Source organism: Cetorhinus maximus, chromosome 2 (genome assembly GCF_964194155.1).
Source record: "Cetorhinus maximus chromosome 2, sCetMax3.hap1.1, whole genome shotgun sequence".
NCBI classification, from domain to species: domain Eukaryota; kingdom Metazoa; phylum Chordata; class Chondrichthyes; order Lamniformes; family Cetorhinidae; genus Cetorhinus; species Cetorhinus maximus.
Window position 1 is genome coordinate 53,819,724 of NC_135880.1, and position 23,426 is coordinate 53,843,149.

At 43.3% G+C, this 23,426-nt stretch overlaps 1 protein-coding gene across 1 annotated transcript in view; it reads left to right on the forward strand.

Annotated features, from left to right (window-relative positions):
- Nucleotides 1–9,435: 9,435 nt before the first annotated feature.
- The window catches only part of LOC144694404 (ras GTPase-activating protein 1-like), a 219,550-nt gene continuing 205,559 nt past the window's right edge, over nt 9,436–23,426 (forward strand). The window contains exon 1 of the mRNA XM_078564770.1: nt 9,436–9,964. Coding sequence (XP_078420896.1) covers nt 9,624–9,964 — 341 coding nt within the window. The 5' untranslated portion in view covers nt 9,436–9,623. The remainder of the gene's footprint in view (nt 9,965–23,426) is intronic.

Here is a 23,426-nt window from a genome sequence, read left to right on the forward strand (position 1 = left end):
TTCCATGTGCACATTTGTAATAGAACTTCCCATATAAACCTCCACACAGCAATTACACCATCCAGACACTGCAGTAGCCCTTCAAAGATGCAATCTCTCTCTTTCACCTAGCTATATCCACCTCTAACCTCCTCTCTAATCTCTTAATCACAGAGATATACAAGCCTTCTAATCTTCACCCTTATTCACAAAGGCATTCTACCACATTAAGAATTTTCTATCTTTCAACCCTAGCTACAGCTCCTAGCCTACATTGTTCCTTCATTCTGGGACCAAGTTATGAATAAAGGTTTTGTGCCGTTTGCAGAATTCTTGATGTATCATGAGATTAGGAATTCTCACCTGTATTCTGCAGCATATTCTACACTTCCGGAATGAAGCAGAGCAACAGTGCTCAATGGTAGAAAGGTACTCAAGGAGCAGCAAAGGTGTTACTTCCTGGTCAGATGTTATGCAGCAGCTAACCAGCCTTTAGATTGTGAACATGCTTCCTTGCTACCCTGGGAGGTCAAAAGTGTTCAGATTTGGATACAGTGCATATATAGCAGGTGCCAGTAAATGGCTATGTAAAATATGGCAGCATAGGAGGCAGGAGTATGATGACAATAACAGAGAAGATGACTGACAGTCAATCCCTTCCCTCCTCTACTCCTTGCAGCGGAGTTTCTAAAGCTTATTTCTGAACCTTGCTTTCCTATGTCTGCAAGACAACATTGCTGTGAAAATTGCTTCATTAACACATGTTCTGGACTCAGTCCCAGCCATGATTTCAGGATTATAAAGTACTTTAATTGCTTTTAACAAATAGTACATTACATTGATTGATGTGTCCCCAGTGGTGTGTGGGATAAAATGCATGTTTCATAAAAATCAGGTGTTTAACAGCTTCCATCCTTTCAGATAGACTAATTCCCAAAGCGTTGCAGAGAGGTGCAATGAGAAAATAGATGCTGAATAAAAGAAGGAAATATTACAAGGAATTGTTCAAAAGTTTAGTCAAAGAGAGGGTGGGGAAATTGATTAGAGGATGCACAAGAGACCATTGTCAACAGAGTGGAAGGTTTGGGAGAGAAAGTTTGGAGGCTGGAGGAAGTTATATGGGTAGGTGATGGAAATGAGTCTATAAAAATAACTAAACAAAAATATGGGAATTGTAAATTGAAGGCTTTGGGGGACAGTGAGCCAATGTAGATCAACAAGGTTATGGATGATAGATGTACAGGGCCTTGGGCAGCAAAGACGTAGACAGTTTTTACTGAGCTGGTTTACAGATGGTGGAGAAAGGGAGCTCAGGCAGGAGAGCATCAGAAGAGTTTCACCTGGAGGCGACAAATGCATGAATATAGATTTAAGTGGCAGACAGGCTAAGATAGGAACAGAAGCAGGCAATGGATATGAAGGTGAAGTAGGCAACCTTTTCAATGAAGATGGTATAGAATAGAAAGCTTAACCAGGGATCAAATAGGATATCTAAGTTGCTAAGTTTATGCTTTAGTCATAAATAGTGGCCGGAGAGAAGAATGAAATTAGCAACAAGAGTATAGAGTTTGTGGCAGCGGCTGAAGACATTGGCTTTGAAATTCCCATTATTTAACTGGAGGTTATTGATTGTAAATGAAAATACATAAGAATAGATTGAAACTGATGAGGATGAAGATAATGCAATTTCTTGGAGATAACACAGAAGAATGGCAGTGGCCTCAGGACCCAAAGGCCTTTTGGGAAGTTGTGATAGCCTTTGTAAAGAAAATTCTAAAGGCATATATTTAGTTAACCCAAAGCTATTGTTACTGCAAGCATAGCATGACTGAAGAGCTTAGATGATTGGATTTCATGTTTCAAACTATACTGTGTAGAGGGCTGCTGCAAATATTGACACAGTAACAAGGGTTCCCTGAAGTTGCTGACAGACTTCCAGGTACCTATGTTCTATCTTCCAAAAGTAATGTCAACTACACAAAGTGAAATAGTGATATAATTACACTAATAATTTAATAGTATGCTGCAATAGAAATAGTGTACTAGTAAGCTAAAACAGTGAAAATATAGAATAATAAGTTAGGAGGATACTGTACTTATGGCATGCTGGCCTAGACAGGCATAAGTTTGATGGTCTCCCAGATGCCTTGAGTTTCCTTTGTACATCCCAGGTTGAAGACTTAGGCCTGGATTTTCATTCATAAGTCAGGTGCACAGAGTCAGGAGAATGTCGGGAGAATTTCTAGCTCCACAAACCTGACTTCTAAAAATGGCTGCCCGGACATCGGATTTTGGGTCCAGGGGGGCAGGCTATATTAGAAATTGGGGCCTTCGATCCCAGAAGTACTGAGGAGGCTGCAGGGTGCAGAGACGAGCTGGGCAGAGGGCCTGCCCTGGGGCTCTGACAATGTGTCCAAAATTTTTTTTAAAGCATAAAACATGAAATATCCCTTCAGCCCCCAACCTCTCATGCACTCTCCTTGTCTAATCCATGCAGTCTAAGGCCACATTATGCCTCCTATGGCCCCTCATACCCTCCATGCCAATCTATGCCCCTGTACTCACCACCCTATCAGGCAGAGCATTTCACATCCTAACCACTCGATGCATAAAATGCTTTTCTTCATGTCACCTCTGGTTCTTTTGCCAATCACCTTAAATCAGTGCTCTCTGATTATCCAACAGGCTTTGTTGCCTCTCAACTGCTACAGAAAGGGATATATTAAATAGACTGGAAAAGATTTTACAAAGGAGGAAGAAAAAGCAGTTGATGTGACCCAAGGGGAGCCAATAATGCAGGTAAAGAACGACCAGATGTCGTACAAGATGAATTTAGGTTATAGAAAGAAGTTTAAGAGTAAGACTTTTCAGGTAGAAATCTCAGGTTTACTTCCCAGCCATGTACTATAATAGGGAATGATGGGAAGAATAGTAAGAGATCATTGCATTGGTAAAGGTGTTGGGCAGATTTTGGCATGTTGAAAATTTGCACAGCCAGCTGGCATGCCGGCTTACCTGCACTATCCCACCCCGGGCCATTTTGCTGGGGGTGGGATCTGGGGTAGAAGGCAAATTTTCCATTCAGCCTGGAGGCGGCCTCCTGGGGTACCAGTGCTCCAGGTAGGCTTTCAGGCCCTCCCCATATATTTATCCACTGCTGCAGCACCCACTCTCCAGCCAAAATGTGGTCTGGCAGCTGTGGCCAGATTTTCATTGAAAAGCTTTAAAAGTTGGTGAGAGGGCACTCAAGATGAAGGTGACCTCTCTTACCAACTGAAACGGGAGGCTGCAATTCTGCTGAGTTGGAGGGCCTTCTAGTGGCCCTTCAGCTTTGAGAGATCGCCTGCTGTCCTTAATTGGATTGTGGGCACACCCACTCAAGAAAAATCACTCCCGGGTGACCGTTCCCCACAGAGTAAGGGGTTGGGACCCCCATTTGACCCTCAATTTGAGTTCCTGACACAAAACCCAAAATCTTGCCCATGGAAGGAGGGTTCCAGTTTTTTGGGCATTGTTGCTGGTTCTGGGACAAATGGGAGTTATTCCACAATAGTCAGCTACATCTCAAAAGGGAACATGGGAAAATAGGTAAATAGACAGGTGACAAAATATTTATACTAGGAAGGAGGGGAAGCCAGAAAAGTAAAATTAACCAGGATCAGCTAATAGTAAATTCAGTAATAAAGATAATTTTCATGTGTAAAACAATTTAGCAAGAGGAATATAAAGAAGAATAAAATATGGTGGATTCATTATAAATGGAAAGCACTGAAGTAAAGACAATAAAAAGCAAAATTTGTATAAAAATCAAATATAGGCTAACATATATGTATTGCAATGCACAGTGTGGGTAATGAGATGGGAGCTGGAAGCAATTATTTTACAGGATGATTTGGACCTAATAGTGTTAACCAAAATCTGGGTCTAAACTGAACAAAATTGGAAAATAAACATATTTGTATATAATCAGGAGAATTTTTTTTATTCATTCACGGGATGTGGGCTTCGCTGACTGGGCCAGCATTTATTGCCCATCCCTAGTTGCCCTTGAGAAAGTGGTGGTGAGCTGCCTTCTTGAACCACTGCAATCCATGTGGTGTAGGTACACACACAGTACTGTTAGGGAGGGAGTTCCAGGATTTTGACCCAGCGACAGTGAAGGAACAGCAATATATTTTCAAGTCAGGATGGCATGTGACTTGGAGGGGAACTTCCAAGTGGTGGTGTTCCCATCTATTTGCTGCCCTTGTTCTTCTGGATAGTAGTGGTTGTGGGTTTGGAAGGTGCTGTCTAAGGAGTCTTGGTGAATTCCTGCTGTACTGTAGCTGGTACACAACGCTGCTACTGTGCATCAGTGGTGGAGGAAGTGAATGTTTGTGGATGTGTGCCAATCAAGCGGGCTGCTTTTCCCTGGATGGTGTCAAGCTTCTTGAGTGTTGTGGAAGCTGCACTCATCCAGGCAAGTGGGGAGTATTCCATTACACTCCTGACTTGTGCCTTGTAGATGGCGGACAGGCTTTGGTGAGTCAGGAGGTGAGTTACTCATTGCAGGATTTCTAGCTTCTGAACTGCTCTTGTAACCACAGTATTTATATGGCTAGTCCGGTTCAGTTTCTGGTCAATAGTAACCCCCAGGATGTTGATAGTGGGGTATTCAGTGATGGTAATGCCATTGAACGTCAAGGGGCGATGGTTAGATTCTCTTTTGTTGGAGACGGTCATTGCCTGGCACTTGTGTAGCACAAATGTTACTTGCCATTTGTCAGCCCAAGCCTGGATATTGTCCAAGTCTTGCTGCATTTGGACATGGACTGCTTCTGTATCTGAGGAGTGGGCTCATAAAAGCTAAGAAAAGGGCAGTTTGCTAATATTGGTAAAAGAAGGAACACTTACTGTAGAGAAGGTTGATATGGACAAGAAAAGGGTACAGGGATAGTTGGAGCTTAAAGATATAAAGGATGTTTAGGGATGCATTACAGATCAGTGAAATGAAATAGGAAATCCGCAGTCAGATTGGAGAGGTAAGTAGGAATAGCACAATTTTTGTTCTGAGAGGCTTTAGTTACTTGTTTATTGATTGGGACAGAAATTAATGGAAGAAATGGAATGGATCATCTATAATTTGTACAGATCTCCTTCAAGAAGTATGCCAGGAAGCCTCTAAGGGCGCAGGTGTTGCTACATCTAGTTTTGAGTAATGAGATAGATCAGATACATAGGACATACATAAGAGATACAGTAAAATTACAGGCCATTTGGCCTATCCAGTCCATGCTGATAGATGAGCTAAATGCAGGTGGGCACCTTGGGAAGAGTGACCCCAGTATGATAAGGTTCAAGATCCAATTTGAAAGGCCTATCTTTAGCAATTGTATTGCTAAAATGATCTTGTATAAAACAAAAGAAACAGTGGTAATGTCCTTGCAAAAGACCTTCGTTAAGCTGCTTGCAGAAAATTGTGTCTGATTGTGAGCTAGGTAACATAGAAGCCCTGAAGAGGGTTGGGGTGGGGGGCACTAGATTGATGCATAGTCTAAAAGCCCTTAATTATTTTGATAAGATTAGAGAGCTGGATCTATTTGCTTAGAAAAGTGTAGACTTTATGGTTAAGTAGAACAAAGGAACATGCAATTAAGTTATGGAAGTCAAGAACTATATTAAGTGTCAGGAGATTTTTCATCATGGACCTTTGGAACAAGCTTTTGGCTGATGCAGTGAGTTGGATTTGCTGAAATCATCTAAAAGGAAGCTGGATGAGATCCTTAATAATATTATCACTATGTACAAAAGATAAGTTGGGTATTGTGTGGCATACCTTGTGGTCACTGTGTCTTCTGAACTTGTTTAATCACTTTCAGGGTCAGAGAGAGGTGTGTGACAGCCATGGCTCAGTGGTAGAAATATCTCCTCTGAGTCAGTAGTTTGAGAGTTCAAGCCCTATTCCAGAGGCTTGAGCACATAACTTAGGCTGATACTTCAGGGTAGTACTGAGAGAGTGCAGTACTAAAGGGGCTATCTATTGGATGAGATGTTAAACTGAGGCCCCGTCTATCGGGATCCACTCCCAGATCCCATAATTCATTTCCCAGTTTTCCTACAACCTGATACCCACCCCATAGTCCTGCACCAAAATCCAGACCCAGACTTTGCTTCTGACTTCCCACATACATCTTCTATTCTTAACAACCTTCTGCTCCAGAACCCCAAGACTTACCAGTTGATCATGGGACAAGGAAATCAACAGACACGGGGTAGCTGACAAGAAACTACAGAGAAGATAATAGATTGAAAGGAAGAGACAGCTGAAGGCTCATTGGCAGTAATCTAGAGACCAAGCCATACTCCAAAGACTCCACCACATACTCCAGACACTCTAGTTGCAGTAGTGAGTAGACAGTAACGCCCTCTCCAAAGCCAATTTGCCCAGCATTGAGGTGCTAATCACTCAAAACCAGCTCTGCTGGGCAGGACATGTCATTTGTATGCCTGGCAGCAGATTCCCAAAGCAATTACTCTCCTCGGAACTCAGTCGCAGCAGGAAACTCTCAGGAGGACTTGTATTTATCTAACATCTTTCAGGGCCTCAAGCCATCCCAATGCACTTTACATCCAAAGAAGTACTTTTAAAGTGTAATCACCATTGTAATGTAGGAAACACGATGACCAATTTGTGCATGGCAAGCTCCCACAAACAGCAAAGAAATACTAGATACAGTAGTGAGGGAATGCTGCACTTTTAGGTAGTGCTGGCTTTCAAGTGAGATGTTAAACCAAGGTCTTGTCTGCCCTTTTGGGTGGAACTAAAAGATTCCGTAGCACTTTCGGGAAGAGAAGCGGCAGAGTTCTCTCCAGCTTCCTAGCCTATATATATATCCCTTAACCAACACATAAAACAGATTGTCTGTCTGGTTTCTATATCTGGTATTTCTTTGCTGTTTGTGGGCGCTTGCCATGCACAAATTGGTCACTGTGTTTCCTACATTACAATGGTGATTATACTTTAAAAGTATTTCATTGGATGTAAAGTGCTTTGGGGTGGTTTGAGGTCCTGAAAGACGTTGTATAAATACACGTCCTCCTGAGAGTTTCCTGCTGCGATTGAGTTCCGAGTAGAGTAATTGCTTTGGGAATCTGCTGCCAGGCATACAAGTGACATGCCCTGCCCAGCACAGCTGATTAACACCTCAATGCTGGGCAAATTGGCTTTGGAGAGGACGTTGCTGTTGAACTGCCTTTCCCGTCACTGGATTTGGAGGATCTTGCGAAGGCATCAGAGGTGGTACCTCTCCAGTGCTTTGAGGTGCCTGCCGTAGGTTGTCCATGTTGCCAAAGCATCTCCCTGCTGCCCAGCAAGCCACAAGCTTATTCTCAGGAACAAAAATGGGTATCCTCAAAGCATCCCTGAAGAGATTAAGCATACCTGAGAGAGCCTGGCTTGTAATCGACCAAAATGGAGAGGGCACCAAACACATTGACAGACTTCAACGCGTACATAAAGAGCAAAGTCGAGGTGTCGGATGGGGAGCATAAACTTCAAAACAACCCACCTACACAACCCTTCATGCCTCACATGTGGCAAAGTCTATAGATCACACATTGAACTTATCAGCCATTTTAAAACCCATCTATGCCTAAGAAGAAAACAAGATAAGTGCAGGTCTTTGTTTAGTTGCAATATAACTGAATGGGCAGGGTTAATAGAACTGCTGGTCTTTCCCTGTCCATTAGTTTGGTATGTTTGCACTTGTAATTACAACTATTTGGTCCGAGGGTAAACGCCAACACGAACTGGCTGGGCTGAATAGCCTGTGTCCTGCTGTAACTCCACATTTTAAATAATTTTTCAAATGTTCAGTAGATTGCAGATTAATACGTAAAATCAGAACTTTCATTTTATAGAAATATTATGATAAAAATAAAGAAGGAAGTTGAGGTTTGTTGCATTTTGCACAGCAACCTCATTCATGTTCATTTATAGAAAAGATGCGGAAGTTTAGACATCTGAAACTGGACTGTCGACATCGAGGAAGAGTCATAGGTGAGATTAGGGAGTGAAACAGATTTCAAGTGATTTTAACACCCAGAACTGCCTAATCCCCCAAGTGATATGCAGCAAAACAGTCTGTGCATTTAAAATCAGGTTGAATAAACATGGTTCCCAGCAAGGGGCACGACTAACAACCAGCTTCCTTCATAGTCACACACACAAATAGCACATGCCCACGCATTCCCATTTATACAGCCTTAGGTGTTACGGGATTGCAGAGCATATCGCTTTTTCCTGATTGCAGTCGATTTCTCGGGCCTGAATCGCATACAGTGCTAGAAAAGTTGCGCAAGAAGCGAGTGACCCAGAGAGAGAAAGAAAGGATTTACTTCCACTGACTGTGTTTTGTGCTGTGACTGACAGACAGATAGGAGCCCGGACCCGATCCGACTGGATCGAGTGCGTCAGTTACGCTTCAACGACTGCACCGCGAGCTTTGGCTCGCGGCTCCCCTCTCCCTCACCACTCAGAGTGAGCGCCCCCCTCCTCCTCCCCTCACTACCCGGAGTGAGCGCCCCCCCTCCTCCCCTCACTACCCGGAGTGAGCGCCCCCCTCCCCTCACTACCCGGAGTGAGCGCCCCCTCCTCCCCTCACTACCCGGAGTGAGCGCCCCCCCTCCTCCCCTCACTACCCGGAGTGAGCGCCCCTCCTCCCCTCACTACCCGGAGTGAGCGTCCCCCCCTCCTCCCCTCACTACCCGGAGTGAGCGCCCGCCCCTCCTCCCCTCACTACCCGGAGTGAGCGCCCCTCCTCCCCTCACTACCCGGAGTGAGCGCCCCTCCTCCCCTCACTACCCGGAGTGAGCGCCCCCCCTTCTCCTCCCCTCACTACCCGGAGTGAGCGCCCCCCCTTCTCCTCCCCTCACTACTCGGAGTGAGCGCCCCCCCCTCCTCCCCTCACTACCCGGAGTGAGCGCCCCCCTCACTACCCGGAGTGAGCGCCCCCCCCTTCTCCTCCCCTCACTACTCGGAGTGAGCGCCCCCCCCTCACTACCCGGAGTGAACGCCCCCTCCTCCCCTCACTACCCGGAGTGAACGCTCCCCTCACTACCCGGAGTGAGCGCCCCCCCTCCCCTCACTACCCGGAGTGAGCGCCCCCCCCTGCCCTCACTACCCGGAGTGAGCGCCCCCCCCTCCCCTCACTACCCGGAGTGAAGGCCCCCCCTCCCCTCACTACCCGGAGTGAGTGCCCCCCCCTCCCCTCACTACCCGGAGTGAGTGCCCCCCCCCTCCCCTCACTACCCGGAGTGAGCGCCCTCACTACCCGGAGTGAGCACCCCCCTCCCCTCACTACCCGGAGTGAGCACCCCCCCCTCCCCTCACTACCCGGAGTTAGTGAACCGCCTCCCCCAGCCCCTTCTCTCCTGAAGTTAGTGAGTGAGCGGCTTTGCGATCTCCCCCACCCCCTCACTGACGGACGGAAGGAAGACAGATGAAGTCATGAACTCTCCCCTCCGCTGAGTGCTCCTTCACTAGAGTTGCGTCTTCACCTTCCCCACCCTAGCCCTGTCGCATGTTATATATATAAAAGTTTCTCTCTCTCTCTCTCACCAACACCCCCCCCTCCCCTCCGGTTATTGCGCGCGGGGCTGTGACCATGATGGCGGCGGAAGTGGGGAATGAATGTCTGCTGGCGGCGGCTGTGACTGTGGCGGCTCCGGGCGGCGATGGAGAGACGGTTGTGCTCCAGCCTCCGCCGCAAAAAGTGTCGGACTTGGGCTCATTGCGGCCCCTCGAGTCCGAATCATCGCCCTCATCATCATCACCGCCTCCGGGCCCACTCCTTTCCGAGCCTGTTCTCGGCGCCGTTGTTGCCGCTACCCCTGTCTCCAGCACCCCTGCCCTCCCCTTGGCCCCGGACGAAGTGGATTCTTTCGACGGCCATGAGTTTGAAGAGGAAGAAGTGGCGATCCCGCTGACTGCTCCTCCGACTAACCAGTGAGTAATGACCGCGAGAGAGATGGCCTGTCCCAAGCAGCGGCCCAGGGGCTTGTCAAGGGGGGAGAGGGGGAGGAAAGGTTCCCGAGAACAAAGAACCAGAGCGGCGGCCCTGTCATCACACCTGGATTCGAGCAGTTGTAATAGAACTGTGATAGAAGACAACGCCAAAATGCTGTGTTTGTTGCCAGCAACAGGATTGTAAATTCATAGATCAGTTATAGCCGGAAACTCATTTTCTCGCTTTTGTTTACCCCGTGCAGATTGAGGTTTTAAATGTCCGAGACGTTCAAAATTGCCTCCTTGCTGAGTGATACACGTTTTAACTTGTCTGGTGCAATAGATGCTGAAATAATCTGGTTGCAGATTGTTCAGAATCCTGTAAATTGTGGTGGAAGTTGTTAGTGGATATCAGATGTGTGCAGCGTAACTGTTGGAGGATACCGGGAACACCTAAAAATATTTTTTTACCTTTTTTGGTCTTGTGCATCCCCTATATTTTATTGGTTACTGTTTAACTATATTGCTTGAATTACGACTTTACTTCTGCATCTCATGTAGTCGCTTCAGCTGGGAGCACAGTTGCTTAATTTATTGCAGAGCAGGGGTGTTGTAATATTAAACTTGTACTTTCAGCGAACGGTTACTTAAACATTTGAAAGGGATTGACATATTGCAAAATTTCCAAAGGTACTGTCTTTATTTAATAGATTTGTTCAGGAAAGTGTAGGCCAGCATTACTATCAGAACGAGCCATTAGGAGTTGGTGAGTATTACAGATTTATCATTGTGCAGATAATACAAGGAAGTGTGTGGTTTGTGATTCCTGGTTATCAGTTCCCCAAGTGCGCACTGCCAGCGGAATGAACCCCAGGTATATAAAACTGCTAACTCTTATTCAGCACCATAATTATAAATATGAGCTTTTAGGTACCTGTACAAATCATCTGTAGCACCTGTGGCTTTGACTTTTCAAATCCGTAAGATTCAGTAGTCTCTGGCACCTATCTTGCTGGTGTCAATGCTGAATTTACATTTGGTCTTTAAGTACCCTGCTCTTTCCCTATTTTTCCTCAAATATTTTGCCTCTTAAATCCTGTGATTGCCATTTTTGGTCATTTGTGGTGATTCAAATTTTTGCACCCAAATTATGATGTAAGTTTCCATTTTTAAGTTTTCCATTAGTAATCCTAATGCTAGTTATGGTGCCACTATCCAGTGGAAGTTGGCTTGTACTATTCACTCTTTCAAGTTCCTTCAGAACTTTGGATATTTCTAATAGTTTTGAATTCATTGTGTTTTTTTCGGACTTTCTCATCACTATTATCTCAGCTTTTATTTAAAAAATGTTCTTGGAATGTGAGCTGTCCAGATAAGAGTAAGAAGCAGCATGGGGGAGAGTGAACATTTCAAAGTCAAAACAAAAAACTACTGCAGATGCTGGAAATCCAAAACAAAAACAGAATTACCTGGAAAAACTCAGCAGGTCTGGCAGCATCGGTGGAGAAGAAAAGAGTCGACGTTTCGAGTCCACATGACCTGTTGAAGGGTCATGTGGACTCGAAACGTCGACTCTTTTCTCCACCGATGCTGCCAGACCTGCTGAGTTTTTCCAGGTAATTCTGTTTTTGATTTCAAAGTCAAAGTTGGATTGCATCACAGAACGATAGCTCTGGAGCTCTAACTGAGCAAGTGAGACAGGAAGTACCATGGTCAATGATGTTTGCAGGTGACATTGAGCTATGTGGTAGGGATGATGAGAACTTGACTGAGTATCTAGGGAACTGGAGAAAGACACGGGAAGACAGGGATCAGTAGGCCAAAGACTCAATATATGGACTGTCAGTTTGAGCCTAGAGAAGAGGATCGGAGTAAAGGTACAAAGATTATGGGTAAAGACCTGGAGAAAGTGAGCTGTTTCAAGTACCTGGGGTTGGTGGTTGCAGAAAATGGAATATTGTGAATGGAAGTTAAGCAATGGATTAACCCTGATTGGAGTAATTAGAAGAAGTGGAGTATTGTGTGATAGAAAAGTACCACTGAAACTGAAAGGAAAAATCTATAAGACAGTTGTGAGACCAGCCTTGTTATACAGTACAAAAACTTGAGCAACATTAAGAAGGGAGGAACATCGGTTGAATATGAGATGCATTGGCTGAGAAAGTTGTATGGAATGACAAGATCAGGAATCACACATCAGGGGGCAGTGAAGATTGAGGAAGCATCGAAGAAAGCAGTCAAGAAGAGATTGAAATTGTATGATCATCTGTTGCAGAGAGAGAAAGAGGACATCTAGTGAGGTGAGTGATGAGATGTGACTGCCAGGAAGATGAGAAAGGTCTAAGACCAGATGGAAGGATGCGGTGGCATTGGAAGAAGAATGGACAGGCAGAGAGGGAGAAGGGTGATCAAGCAGCATTGTGGCGATCCCAAGTAAAATGAGAGAAGTTGGAAAAAGGGTGTGGCAGTGCTACAAAGGCCACATATATTACCCATTGCTTGTTGAGGTGAGAATATGGTGTTGGCCTTCTTTAAACAATGCAGTCTTAGCTGTTGGTGCTCCCGCAATGCTGTTTAGTAACGAACTCTGAGATACTGGCCTGTGGCAATGATGGAGCTATTATGCATGCCCAAGCCTGGATGGTACCTAACCTAGAGAACATGAAGGTGATTATGAAAGAAAAAATATGCTATTAATTTTATATTGGCTCTACTTTGTTATCTGGCATCTTATTGGTGGTGTTAATGATTTTCAGGAAATACAAGTTTAATTTGGAAATAAAAATTAATGTCTTTTTTTTGAGGTGGTCACTATAAAGACCATAAAGATGTAGGAGCAGAAATAGGCCATTCAACTCATCGAGTCTGCTCCACTGTTCAGTGAGATCATGGCTGATCTGATAATCCTCAACTCCACTTGCCTGCCTTTCCCCATAACCCTTGATTCCCTTACTGATTAAAAATCTGATTATTTCAGCCTTTAATATACTTAATGACCCAGCCTCAACAGCCCTCTTGTAGTAAAGAATTCCACAGATTGACTACCCTCTGAGAGAGGAAATTCCTCAACTCTGTTTTAGATGGGTGTACCTTTACTCTGAGATTATGCCCTCTCGTCCTAGACTCTCCCTCAAGGGGAAACAACCTCTCAGCATCTACCCTGTCAAGCCCATTAAGAACCTTAGATGTTTCAGTAAGGTCGCCTCTCACTCTTCTAAACTCCAATGAGAACAGGTCCAACCTACTCAACGTCTCCTCATGAGAAAACCTCTCCATATCCGGGATCAACCTAGTGAACCTTCTCTGGGCTACCTCCAATGCCAGTATATCTTTCCTTCGATCAGGGGACCAAAATTGTTCACAGTATTCTAGCTGTGGTCTAACTAGTGCCTTGTATAGTTTTAGCAAGATTTCCCTATTTTTATACTCCATTCCCTTTGAAGTAAAGGCCAACATTCCATTTGGCTTCCATATTACCTGTTGAACTTGTATGTTAGCTTTTTGGGATTCATGCACAAGGGTTCCCAAATCCCTCTGTGCTGCAGCCTTCTGCAGTCTTTTTCCATTTAAATAATATTCAGCTCCTCTATTCTTCCTGCCAAAGTGCATAACGTCACATTTTCCCACATTATATTTCATCTACCAAGTTTTTGCCCACTCTCTTAACCTGTCTATATCCCTCTGTATACTCCTTGTGTCATCCTCATCACTTGCCTTCCTGCCTATTTTTGTGTCATCCACAAACTTGGCGATAGGTACATTCAGTTCTTCATCTAAGGCATTAATATATATTGTAAATAATTGAGGCCCCAGTACTGATCCCTGTGGCACTCCACTAGTTACAGGTTGCCATCCTGAAAATGTCCCCCTTATCCCAACTCTCTGTCTTCTATTAGTTAGCCAATCCTCTATCCATGCTAATATACTATCCCCAACACCATGGGTTCTTATCTTATTAAGTAGTCTTATGTGTGGTACCTTATCAAACGCCTTTTTGAAATCCAATTATATTACATCTGCTGGTTCCCCTTTATCTATCCTGCTTCTTACCTCCTCAAAGAATTCTAATAAATTTGTTAGGCATGATTTTCCTCTTCAGGAAGCCATGTTGACTCTGCTTGATTAGATTATGTATTTCTAAATGCTTTGCACTCTGCTATTGCACCCTTTATAATAGACTCCAACATTTTCCCAATGACACATGTTAAGCTAACTGGCCTATAGTTACCTGTTTTTTTTGTCTCCCTGCCATTTTGAATAAGGGTGTTACAGGTGGACAGGGAAGAGTCTATGGGTGTGGTTTGTTTGAACTTCCAGACAAGGTTTTGTGCATGAGATAAGACAGATTAAATGATTTGGGTAAACAACAACAATTTTTTATTTATGTAGCAATTTTAACATATGTCCCAAGGCGATTCATAGGAGCATTATAAAACAAATTATGACACTGAGCCACATAAGGTGACATTAGGCCAGATGATCAAACGTTTGGTCAAAGAGGTAGATTTTAAGGACTGTGTTAAAGGAATGAAGTGGAGTAGGGAGGGAATTCAAAAGGTAGGGACCTATTCAGTTGAAGGTGCAGGTGGTGGCATGATTAAAATTGGGGCTATACAAGAAGCCAGAATTAGAGGAGTGTAAATGTCTTGGAAGGTTGTGGGATTGGAAGAGATTACAGAGATGGGGAGGGGCAAAGCCATGGAGGTATTTGAAAACAAGGATGAGAATTTTGATTTCCATCTGCTGGTCTTGCTTTTAATGTGGGGAAGTATGAGGTTATCTACTTTGGATCTAAAATAAATCAGAATAATGACAAGAGATTAAGAACTGTGAAGAAGCATAGGGATTTAGATGTCCAGATACACATCACTAAATGTCTAAATCGCTAGTGCACAGGTAGAAAAAGTCATTAAAAAGCTACTGGAATGTTGGTCTTTGCTTCAAGGTAGTTGGAATAAAATACGTGAAGAAATTATGCTTCAGTTTGTCATGAGGCTATGTCCCTTTTATTTTTGAAAATATGGCTTCAACTTTCAATTGATTGGAAACGTTGCAATTTGAAATGAGACAGAACAATCCAAGGTGAAAAAACAAATAAGACACTGTGGGAAGTGTGAAGAGTTACATTTCCTATAATTCAAAGATCCATTGAAACTTGTAACTGTCTAAGGAAGAGACATTAAAATGTAAAGTGCTGGATATTGAAACAATGGCTGCCAAAGACAGATCCACGCAGAACCTCTTGGAATACACAGTGAGTGAAATATGACAGGCCAGGCTGCAGCCAATGCAGTAGATATTGCAGATTGGTGGGTAGGTAGGATGGATGAACAAATTATTGCAGTAGTGCAGAATTGGGGGCTATGTGGATTAATAATACTATGAGGCTTGTTGTAGGGTTTGGAAGTTGAGACTTTTACTTTGGCATTTAGAATCAGTTGGTTCTCTAATTGAGGTAAAATCGAGCATGCCATAAAGGAAAAGGATCTCTCAGGCTTTCTTTCCCACCACATGTCATTTATCTTCCGTATAACTGTAGAGCAAGCTCGATTGGCTGAATGGCCTACTCTTGCTCCTGTGTTCCTAAGACCGCTGCAGATCAACAAAAGTCCTAGTATAGAGAGCAGTTGTCGTCAGCACACTCTTACACTGCAGTGATACCTGGACTGTGTATCAGCATTAGAGAAATTCCATCAGCAATGCCTCTGCTGCATCCTCTGGATTCAATGGGAGGACTGTTGATCAAACGTGAGTGCCCTTGAAGCCAGCTGCACAAGCATTCATGCAAAACTCCTGCAAAATCAACTACGATAAACACACTTGAGTCCGGGTGGCCGAAAAGTGTCCACCAGGTTCTGTCGTCTCAAATGGCCAGTGTTCCAGGTGAGGACAAAGAAAACACTTCAGAAACACCGTGAAGCTCTCCATGAAGTGCAGCAGCATTGGTATTAATGACTGGCAGGAGCTTGCCAGGAAGTGTTGAAAATGGCAACAACCTGTCCATCAAGCTGCTTCATGTTTGAGTCTCAGTGTCTTATTGAAGGAGCAGACTGACGGCTGAGAAAGAAAGAAAGGGAAGCAAATCCTGCACTCTGAATTCCACTACTTCTAGAGACATCCTGCCCCATGTGCCCGAAGATCTGCAGGTTGAAAATTGGCATGTTCAGTCGCATATAGAAACAATGGTAGAAACTTGCGACCCTGAGTAAATGTCATCCTCAAATTGAGGGGCAGCCAATGACAAATTCAAAGCATATGAGCCAGGCAAATTCATGGTATTCCAGGGCACTATTGAAAATTGACTGGTCAGCCTGACTTGCATGGGACCTGTAGGGGTGGGTTTGTTACTTGAAGCTGGGACTCTTCTTACAGATACTTGTTTCTAGATAAAGTAGGGCTTTAGATTTAAATTATGAGGATCAGTTGCAAAGACAAAGCTTGTTTCTCCTTGAATATAAAAGATCAAGAGGTGATTTAGTTGATGTTTAAGATGATTCAAGATTGCAAAAACTACTGAGGAATTTAACTCCTACCAAATACCTTCAAGACATGGAAGAAAGTTATTGACCAGAGACTGAGGAAAAATAGTGGAAATCTGCAAAAGTGAGTTTGGATTCATGCCTGGAAAAAAACACCACTGATGGCATTTTTGTTCAGAGACAAGTGATGGAGAAATTGAAGGCCAGTGAATCATGAAGATTGTATTCATTGATTTAAAGAAGGTGCCTAGGGAGGAAATCTGGAGGTGTGCTAGAATTCATGGAGTTCCTGAGAAATCCATATGATTGTTTATTGGACAGGAGTGCTAGGCAAGAGTAAGAAGCAGTTTGGGGGAGTGTGAGAGCTTCAAAGCATAAGTTGGATTGCAGCAAGGATTGGCATTGAGCCCCTTCTGCCTTCTGATTGCTATGGATGTTCTAACTGAACAAGTGAAATAGAAGGAGCCATGGTCAATGATGTTCGCAGATAACGTTGAGGTTGTGGTGGTAGTGATGATGAGAACATGACTGAGTATCTGGAGAACTGGAAAAAAGCACTGGAATACAAGGGGTCTGAAGATCAGCAGACCAAAGACCCAATTTATGAACATTGGGGAGGTGGAGGGAAGATAAGAACGGAGATGTAGAGATTATGGGTAAAGACCTGGAGAAAGTGAGTAGTTTCAAGTACCTGGGGTCAGTTGTGGCAGAAGATGGAAATATAGAAATGCAAGCAACAGATTAGCTCTGGTTGGAATAATAGGAAGCAGTGCAGTGCAGTGTTACGTGATAGAAAATTACTGCTGAAACTGAAAGGAAGAATCTGCAAAACAGTTGAGAATGGCCTTGTATATAATGCAGAAACTTTGGCAAAATCAAGAAGAGAGGAACAATGATTCGATACAAATGAGATGCGGATGCTGAGGTGGATGTGTGGAGTAACAAAAAGGGATAAAATCAGGAACCAGCACTTTGGGGGGGTTAGTGACGATTATGTGAGCATCAAAGAAAGTAGCTGAGAAGAGATTGAAATGGTGTAGTTATCTATTGCAGAATAAGAGAGAACATGTGATGAGGGGAGTGATGGAGATGGGACTGCCAGGAAGAAGAAGAGGAAGGCCTAAGAAAAGATGGAAAGATGTGGTGGACAGAGACTTAAATGTAATCAGATTGAACATACGAACATATGTATGAAAATATGAATTAGGAGCAGGAGTAGGCCACTTGGCCCCTCGAGCCTGCTCCGCCATTCAAGAAGATCATGGCTGATCTGATTTTAACCTCAACTTCACATCCCTGCTGACCCCTGATAACCTTTCACCTCCTTACTTATCAAGAATCTATTTACTTCTGCCATAAAGATATTCAAAGACTGCCTCAATTAGCTTCTGAGGAAGAGAATTCCAAAGTCTGAAAACCCCTTGAGAGAATGTTTTTCCTCTTTTAAATGGGAGGCACCTTGTCTTTAAACAGTGGTCTGTAGTTCTAGATTCTCCCACAAGGGGAAGCATCCTTTCCACATCCACCCTGTCAAGTCCCCTCAGGATCTTCAATGATTCAATCAAGTCACCTCTTACCCTTCTAGCAGATCCAAACCTATCCAACCTTTCCTCATAAGACAAACCTGCCCATTCCAGGGATTAATTGAGTAAATCATCTCTGAACTGCTTCCAATGCATCTTTTCTTAAATAAAGAGACCAATACTGTACACAGTGCTTCAGATATGGTCTCACCAATGCCCATATAACTGAAGCATAACCTCCCTGCTGTTGTATTCAATTCCCATTGCAATAAACAATAACATTGTATCTGCTTTGCTAATTACTTGCTCCGCCTGCATACTGACCTTTTGTGATCCCTGCACTAGGACACATAGATCCCTCTGAATCTCAGAGCTCTGCAATCTCTCACCATTTAGATAATATGCTTTTTTTTATTTGTCCTGCCAAAATGGCCAACCTCGCATTTTCCCACATTATACTCCGTTTGCCAGGTCTTTGCCCACTCAAATAGCCTATCTATATCTTTTTGTAGCCTCATGTCCGCTTCACAATTACTTTCCTTCCTATTTTTCTGTCCTCAGCAAATTTAGCAACCGTACCATCAGTCCCTTCATCCAAATCAGTCATATAAATTGTAAAGAGTTGAGGCTCAAGCACTGATCCCTGTGGCACACCACTCGTTGCATCTTGCCAACCAGAAAATGACTCATTTATCCCTACTCTCTGTTACCTGTTAGATAGCCAATCTATCCATGCCAATATGTTACCCCCTACACCATGAGCTTTTTTTTCTGCAATATCCTTTGTAATGGCACTTTATCAAATGCCTTCTGGAAATCTAAGTACAGTATATCCGCCAGATCCCCTTTATCTGCAGCACCTGTTACTTCTTCAAAGAACTTCCATAAATTGGTTAAACATGATTTCCCTTTCACAAAGCCGTGTTGACTCTACCTGATTACTTTGAATTTGTTTAAGTGCCCTGTTATAAAGTCTTGAATGATATCTTCTAACGTTTTCCCTGACATATGTTAAGCTAACTGGCCTATAGCTTTCTGTTTTCTGTCTGTCTCCCTTTTTGAATAAAGGAGTTACATTTGCTATATTCCAATCTAGTGGAACCTTCCCCGAATCTAGTGAATTTTGGAAAATTAAAACCAAAGCATCAACTATCTTACTAGCCACTTCTTTTAAAACCCCATGATGAAATCCATCAGAACCCAGGGGCTTGACAACCTGCAGTTCCAACAATTTGCTAAGTAACGCTTCCCTGGTGATTGTAATTTTCTTGTGTTTCTCTTCCCCCTTCCAATTCCTGACTTTACAGCCATTTCTGGGAAGTTACTTGTATCCTGTATAGTGAAGACCGATGCAAGTTATGTGTTCAATTCATCTGCCATCTCCTTGTTTTTCATTATTAACTCCCCAGACTCACTTTCTATGACTATGGACTAAATCTCACTTTAACTTTTCTTTTTAAATTTTTATAGAAACTCTCACTAACTTCCTTTATATTTCTAGCTAGCTTTCTCTTGCACTGTAATATTTTCCTCCTTATTAATCTTTCTTGGCTGTTTTTTATATTCTGTCCAATCTTCTAACCTGCCACCCATCTTTGCGTAATTATATGCTTTATCTTTAAGTTTAATACTACATTTAACTTTTTTAGTTAACCTATGGATGATGGCTCTTCCGCTTAGAATTTTTCTTTCTCGTTGAAACATATCCATTTTGTGTATTCTGAAATATCCCCGTAAATGTCTGCCACTGCATCTCTCTTGACCTATCCTTTAATCTAAATTGCTAGTTCACTTTTGCTAGCTGTGCTTTCATGCCCTCATAATTGTCCTTATTTAAGTTTAAAGCACTAGTCTTGGACCCACTCTCCTCTCCCTCAAACTGAATGTGAAATTCAATCATATTATGATCCCCTTTACCTAGGGGCACTTTCATTATGAGGCCACTAATTAACCCTATCTCATTGCGCAATACCAGGTCTAGTATAGCCTGCTCCCTGGTTGGCTCCAGAATGTGCTGATCTAAGAAATTATCCGGAAAACATTCTATGAATTCATCATCAATGCTGCCTTTGCCCATCTGATTTTTCCAGTCTATGTGTAGACTAAAATCCCCCATGATAATCGCTGTACCTTTCTGTCAAGCTCCCACCATTTCTTCTTTGATACCCCGTCCTACCATGTGATTACTGTTAGAGGGCCTGTACACCACTCTCAAGTGACTTCTTGCCTTTATCATTCCTGATTTCTACCCAAACCGCTATATCCTATATCCTGATTTCTATATCCTGATTTCCTGAACTTTGGCCATCGCTCTCTATTGTGCTAATGTAATCTTTAATTAACAGAATCACCTGTCCACCTTTTTCTAACATCCTTTCTAAGAGTCACATAATGTTCAATATTCAGGTCCCAATCTATGCCATCCTGCAGGCATTTCTCTTTAATGGCTACTAGATCATACTTATTAATCTCTATTAGCATTATCAGTTCATCTGTTTTGTTGCAAATGTTACGTGCATTCAGTTAGAGAGCCTTCAAGTTATCCTTCTATTATTTTTGAAACCTCTAGCCTTACCTGTTGATTTACTCTTAGATATGTACTCTTTGTCTCTTCCTGTCACAGTCTGCTCATCATTTCCTATATTAATACCTTCCTCTTTTCCCTTGTCTCTACTCTTTGATATACCACACCTGCCTACATTTGATCCCTTGCCCCCACTATTAAGTTTAAAACCCTCCCTACTTCCCTAGTTATGCAGCTCACAAGAACACTGGCCCCATAATGGTTCAGGTGTAGTCCGTCCCAATGGTTCAGCTCCCACTTTCCACAGTACTGGTGCTAGTGCCCTACAAATCGTAACCCACTTCTCTCACACCAGTCTTTGATCCACACATTCATCTCTTTAATTTTAGTACCCTATGCCAATTTGCACACGGCTCAGGTAATAATCCAGAGATTATAACCTTTTGAGGTTCTGCTTTTCATCTTAGTGCCTAGCTCCTCTCACTTTCTGTACAGAGCCTCTTTCCTAGTTCTACCTGTGTCATTGGTATCTACATGGACCACGACAGTTGGATCCTCCCCTTCCCATTGCGAGTCCCTCTCCAGCCCTGAGCAGATGCCCTGAACCCTGGTACCGGGCAGGCAACACAGCTGCCTGGACTCTTGCTCTTTACTGCAGAGGACAATGTCAATCCTCCACACTATACTGTCCCCTACTACCACTACATTCCTTTTTGCTCCGCCCCACTTGAATGGCTTCCTGTACCACAGTGCCATGGTCAGTTTGCTTATCCACTTTGCAGCCCCCAGCCTCATCCAGGCAAGCTGAGAGAACCTCAAACCTATTGGGAAACTGCAGAGGCTGACACTCCTGCACCCCCGCCCTCTGGGTCCCCTTACCTGCCTCACTCGCAGTCACACCCTCCTGTCCGTGACCACTGACCAAATCAGAAGACCTTATCCTAAGTGGCGTGACTGCCTCCTGTACAAAGCATTCAGCTAACTTTTTCCCTCCCTGATGTATCGCAGTGTCTGCAGCTCAGCCTCCAGCTCAGTGACTCTGAGCCGGAGCTCCTTGAGCCACAAACACTGCAGACGTGTTTGCCCTGGATGACACTGGCATCAGGAGCTCCCAAAGCTGCAGCCTTGACACATCGCCTGTCCTGCTATCCTTAATGTGTTTTAATTAATTACTTAATTATATTTTTCAGTTATTTATGTTGCTTTTTCATATATTTTACTAACTTTATTACCAGTTTATATATTACTTTATATTATTATTATTTTAAATATTTTATATTTTAAACCTTAAGACTGGAGCAGACCTTAACCACCTACTAGATACTCACCAAACAGCTCCTTTCCCTGTAGTAGAGTAAGAGCCCACCTGCAGGGTGGGAAAGTTAGCAGAAGGAAACTAACATTTCCTTCCCCCACTCACCCACCACCAAAATCTCCCATTCACCAAATTCTGAGGTATGCACTTCGTTCCTCAGCTGAGCTCATTTCAAGTGGAAGAGAAATGGATGACTGACAGGAGGAGATGGAAAAACATGATCAACCAGCATTGTGATGACCCCAAATAAAATGGGAGAAGCCGAAAGAAAAAGTTTAAGATGATCCAAGAAGTTGTCAAGCTTGATAGTTTCTTACTATTTCTTCTGGGGGAGCCCAGAATGTGGGAATCCCCTTAAAATTAGAACTGGGCCATTCAGGGCTAATGTCAGGAAGCCCTTCTGCAAATGAGTGGAAATCTGAAACATTTATACCCCAAAAAGCTGAGGTTTGGTCAATTGAAAATGTTCTTTTTTTACTCATTCATGGGATGTGAGTGTCACTGGCTAGGCTAGGATTTATTGCCCATCCCTAATTGCCCTTGAGACAACAGTATAACACATTCATTTTCATTATGTAGATAAATGTTGCTGCCAGTTTGAGCATGGTGAAGTTACGGGCAAAAACAATTAATGAATTATGTGATTTTTTTTTAATGTTCAAGTATGATTGTTGGTCAGGGCATGGGGAGAACCTTTCTGAATTGTGCCATAGCATCAGGCAGCCAGGGTGTTGGTTTTACATACCATCCAACAAAGGGGACCTCAATACTGCTCTGAAGTGTTAGTCTTGGTTTTGTAGTCTAGTTTGTAGTGGAGCTTGAAGATGCAACTTTTGGACTTTATAAAAGAGTACTAAGAAATGAACCAAGCTGACAAATTTGATATAGATACACTTAATGCTTGGGTTGCCCAACATCTAGTTGATGCCATTTTTTCTGAGTCTTGTGAACTTTTGTAGGAGAGAATTTTCCAAATGTACCATAGAAACATAGAGTTATGACACAGAAGGAAGCCATTCAGCCCATTATGTCCTTGTTGGCTGAAAAAGAGCTATTCGATCTTATCCCACCTTTTTAGCTCTGGGCCTGTAGGTTTTGACACCTTGTGAATGTGCAAGTGTTTTTTAAATGCAATGAAGGTTTCTCCCTCTTTCATCCTTTAAGACAGTGAGTTCTAGATCGGAGAGAGAAAAAACATTACTTTTCAACTCCTTCTACCAATTAATATGCCCTCTGGTTATTGACCTCTTTGCTAATATAAATGGGTCCTTCCTACCCACCATATCTTGACTTTTTATAAATGTTTACACCTCGATTAAATTAATCTACCAGTCCCCACTGAACCAAAGAAAGCAACCCAAGCCTATGCAATCTTTTCTCATAGGTAAAATCCTCCATTCCTGGCAATGTCCTTGTAAATCTATTATGTACCCTCGAGAGCAGGGCTGTCCAGCATATGGCCCGCAGACCACAATCTGGCCTGCCATGCTTCTCTGTCTGGCCCTGTTCAAAATACAGGTAAGCGCAAGTGAAAGATTCTGGAAGGAGCTGCTCCTCCAATCTCTCCTTCATTTGCTGCTGATAGGCACACTGATGATCAGCAAATACGGGAGTGAAACTG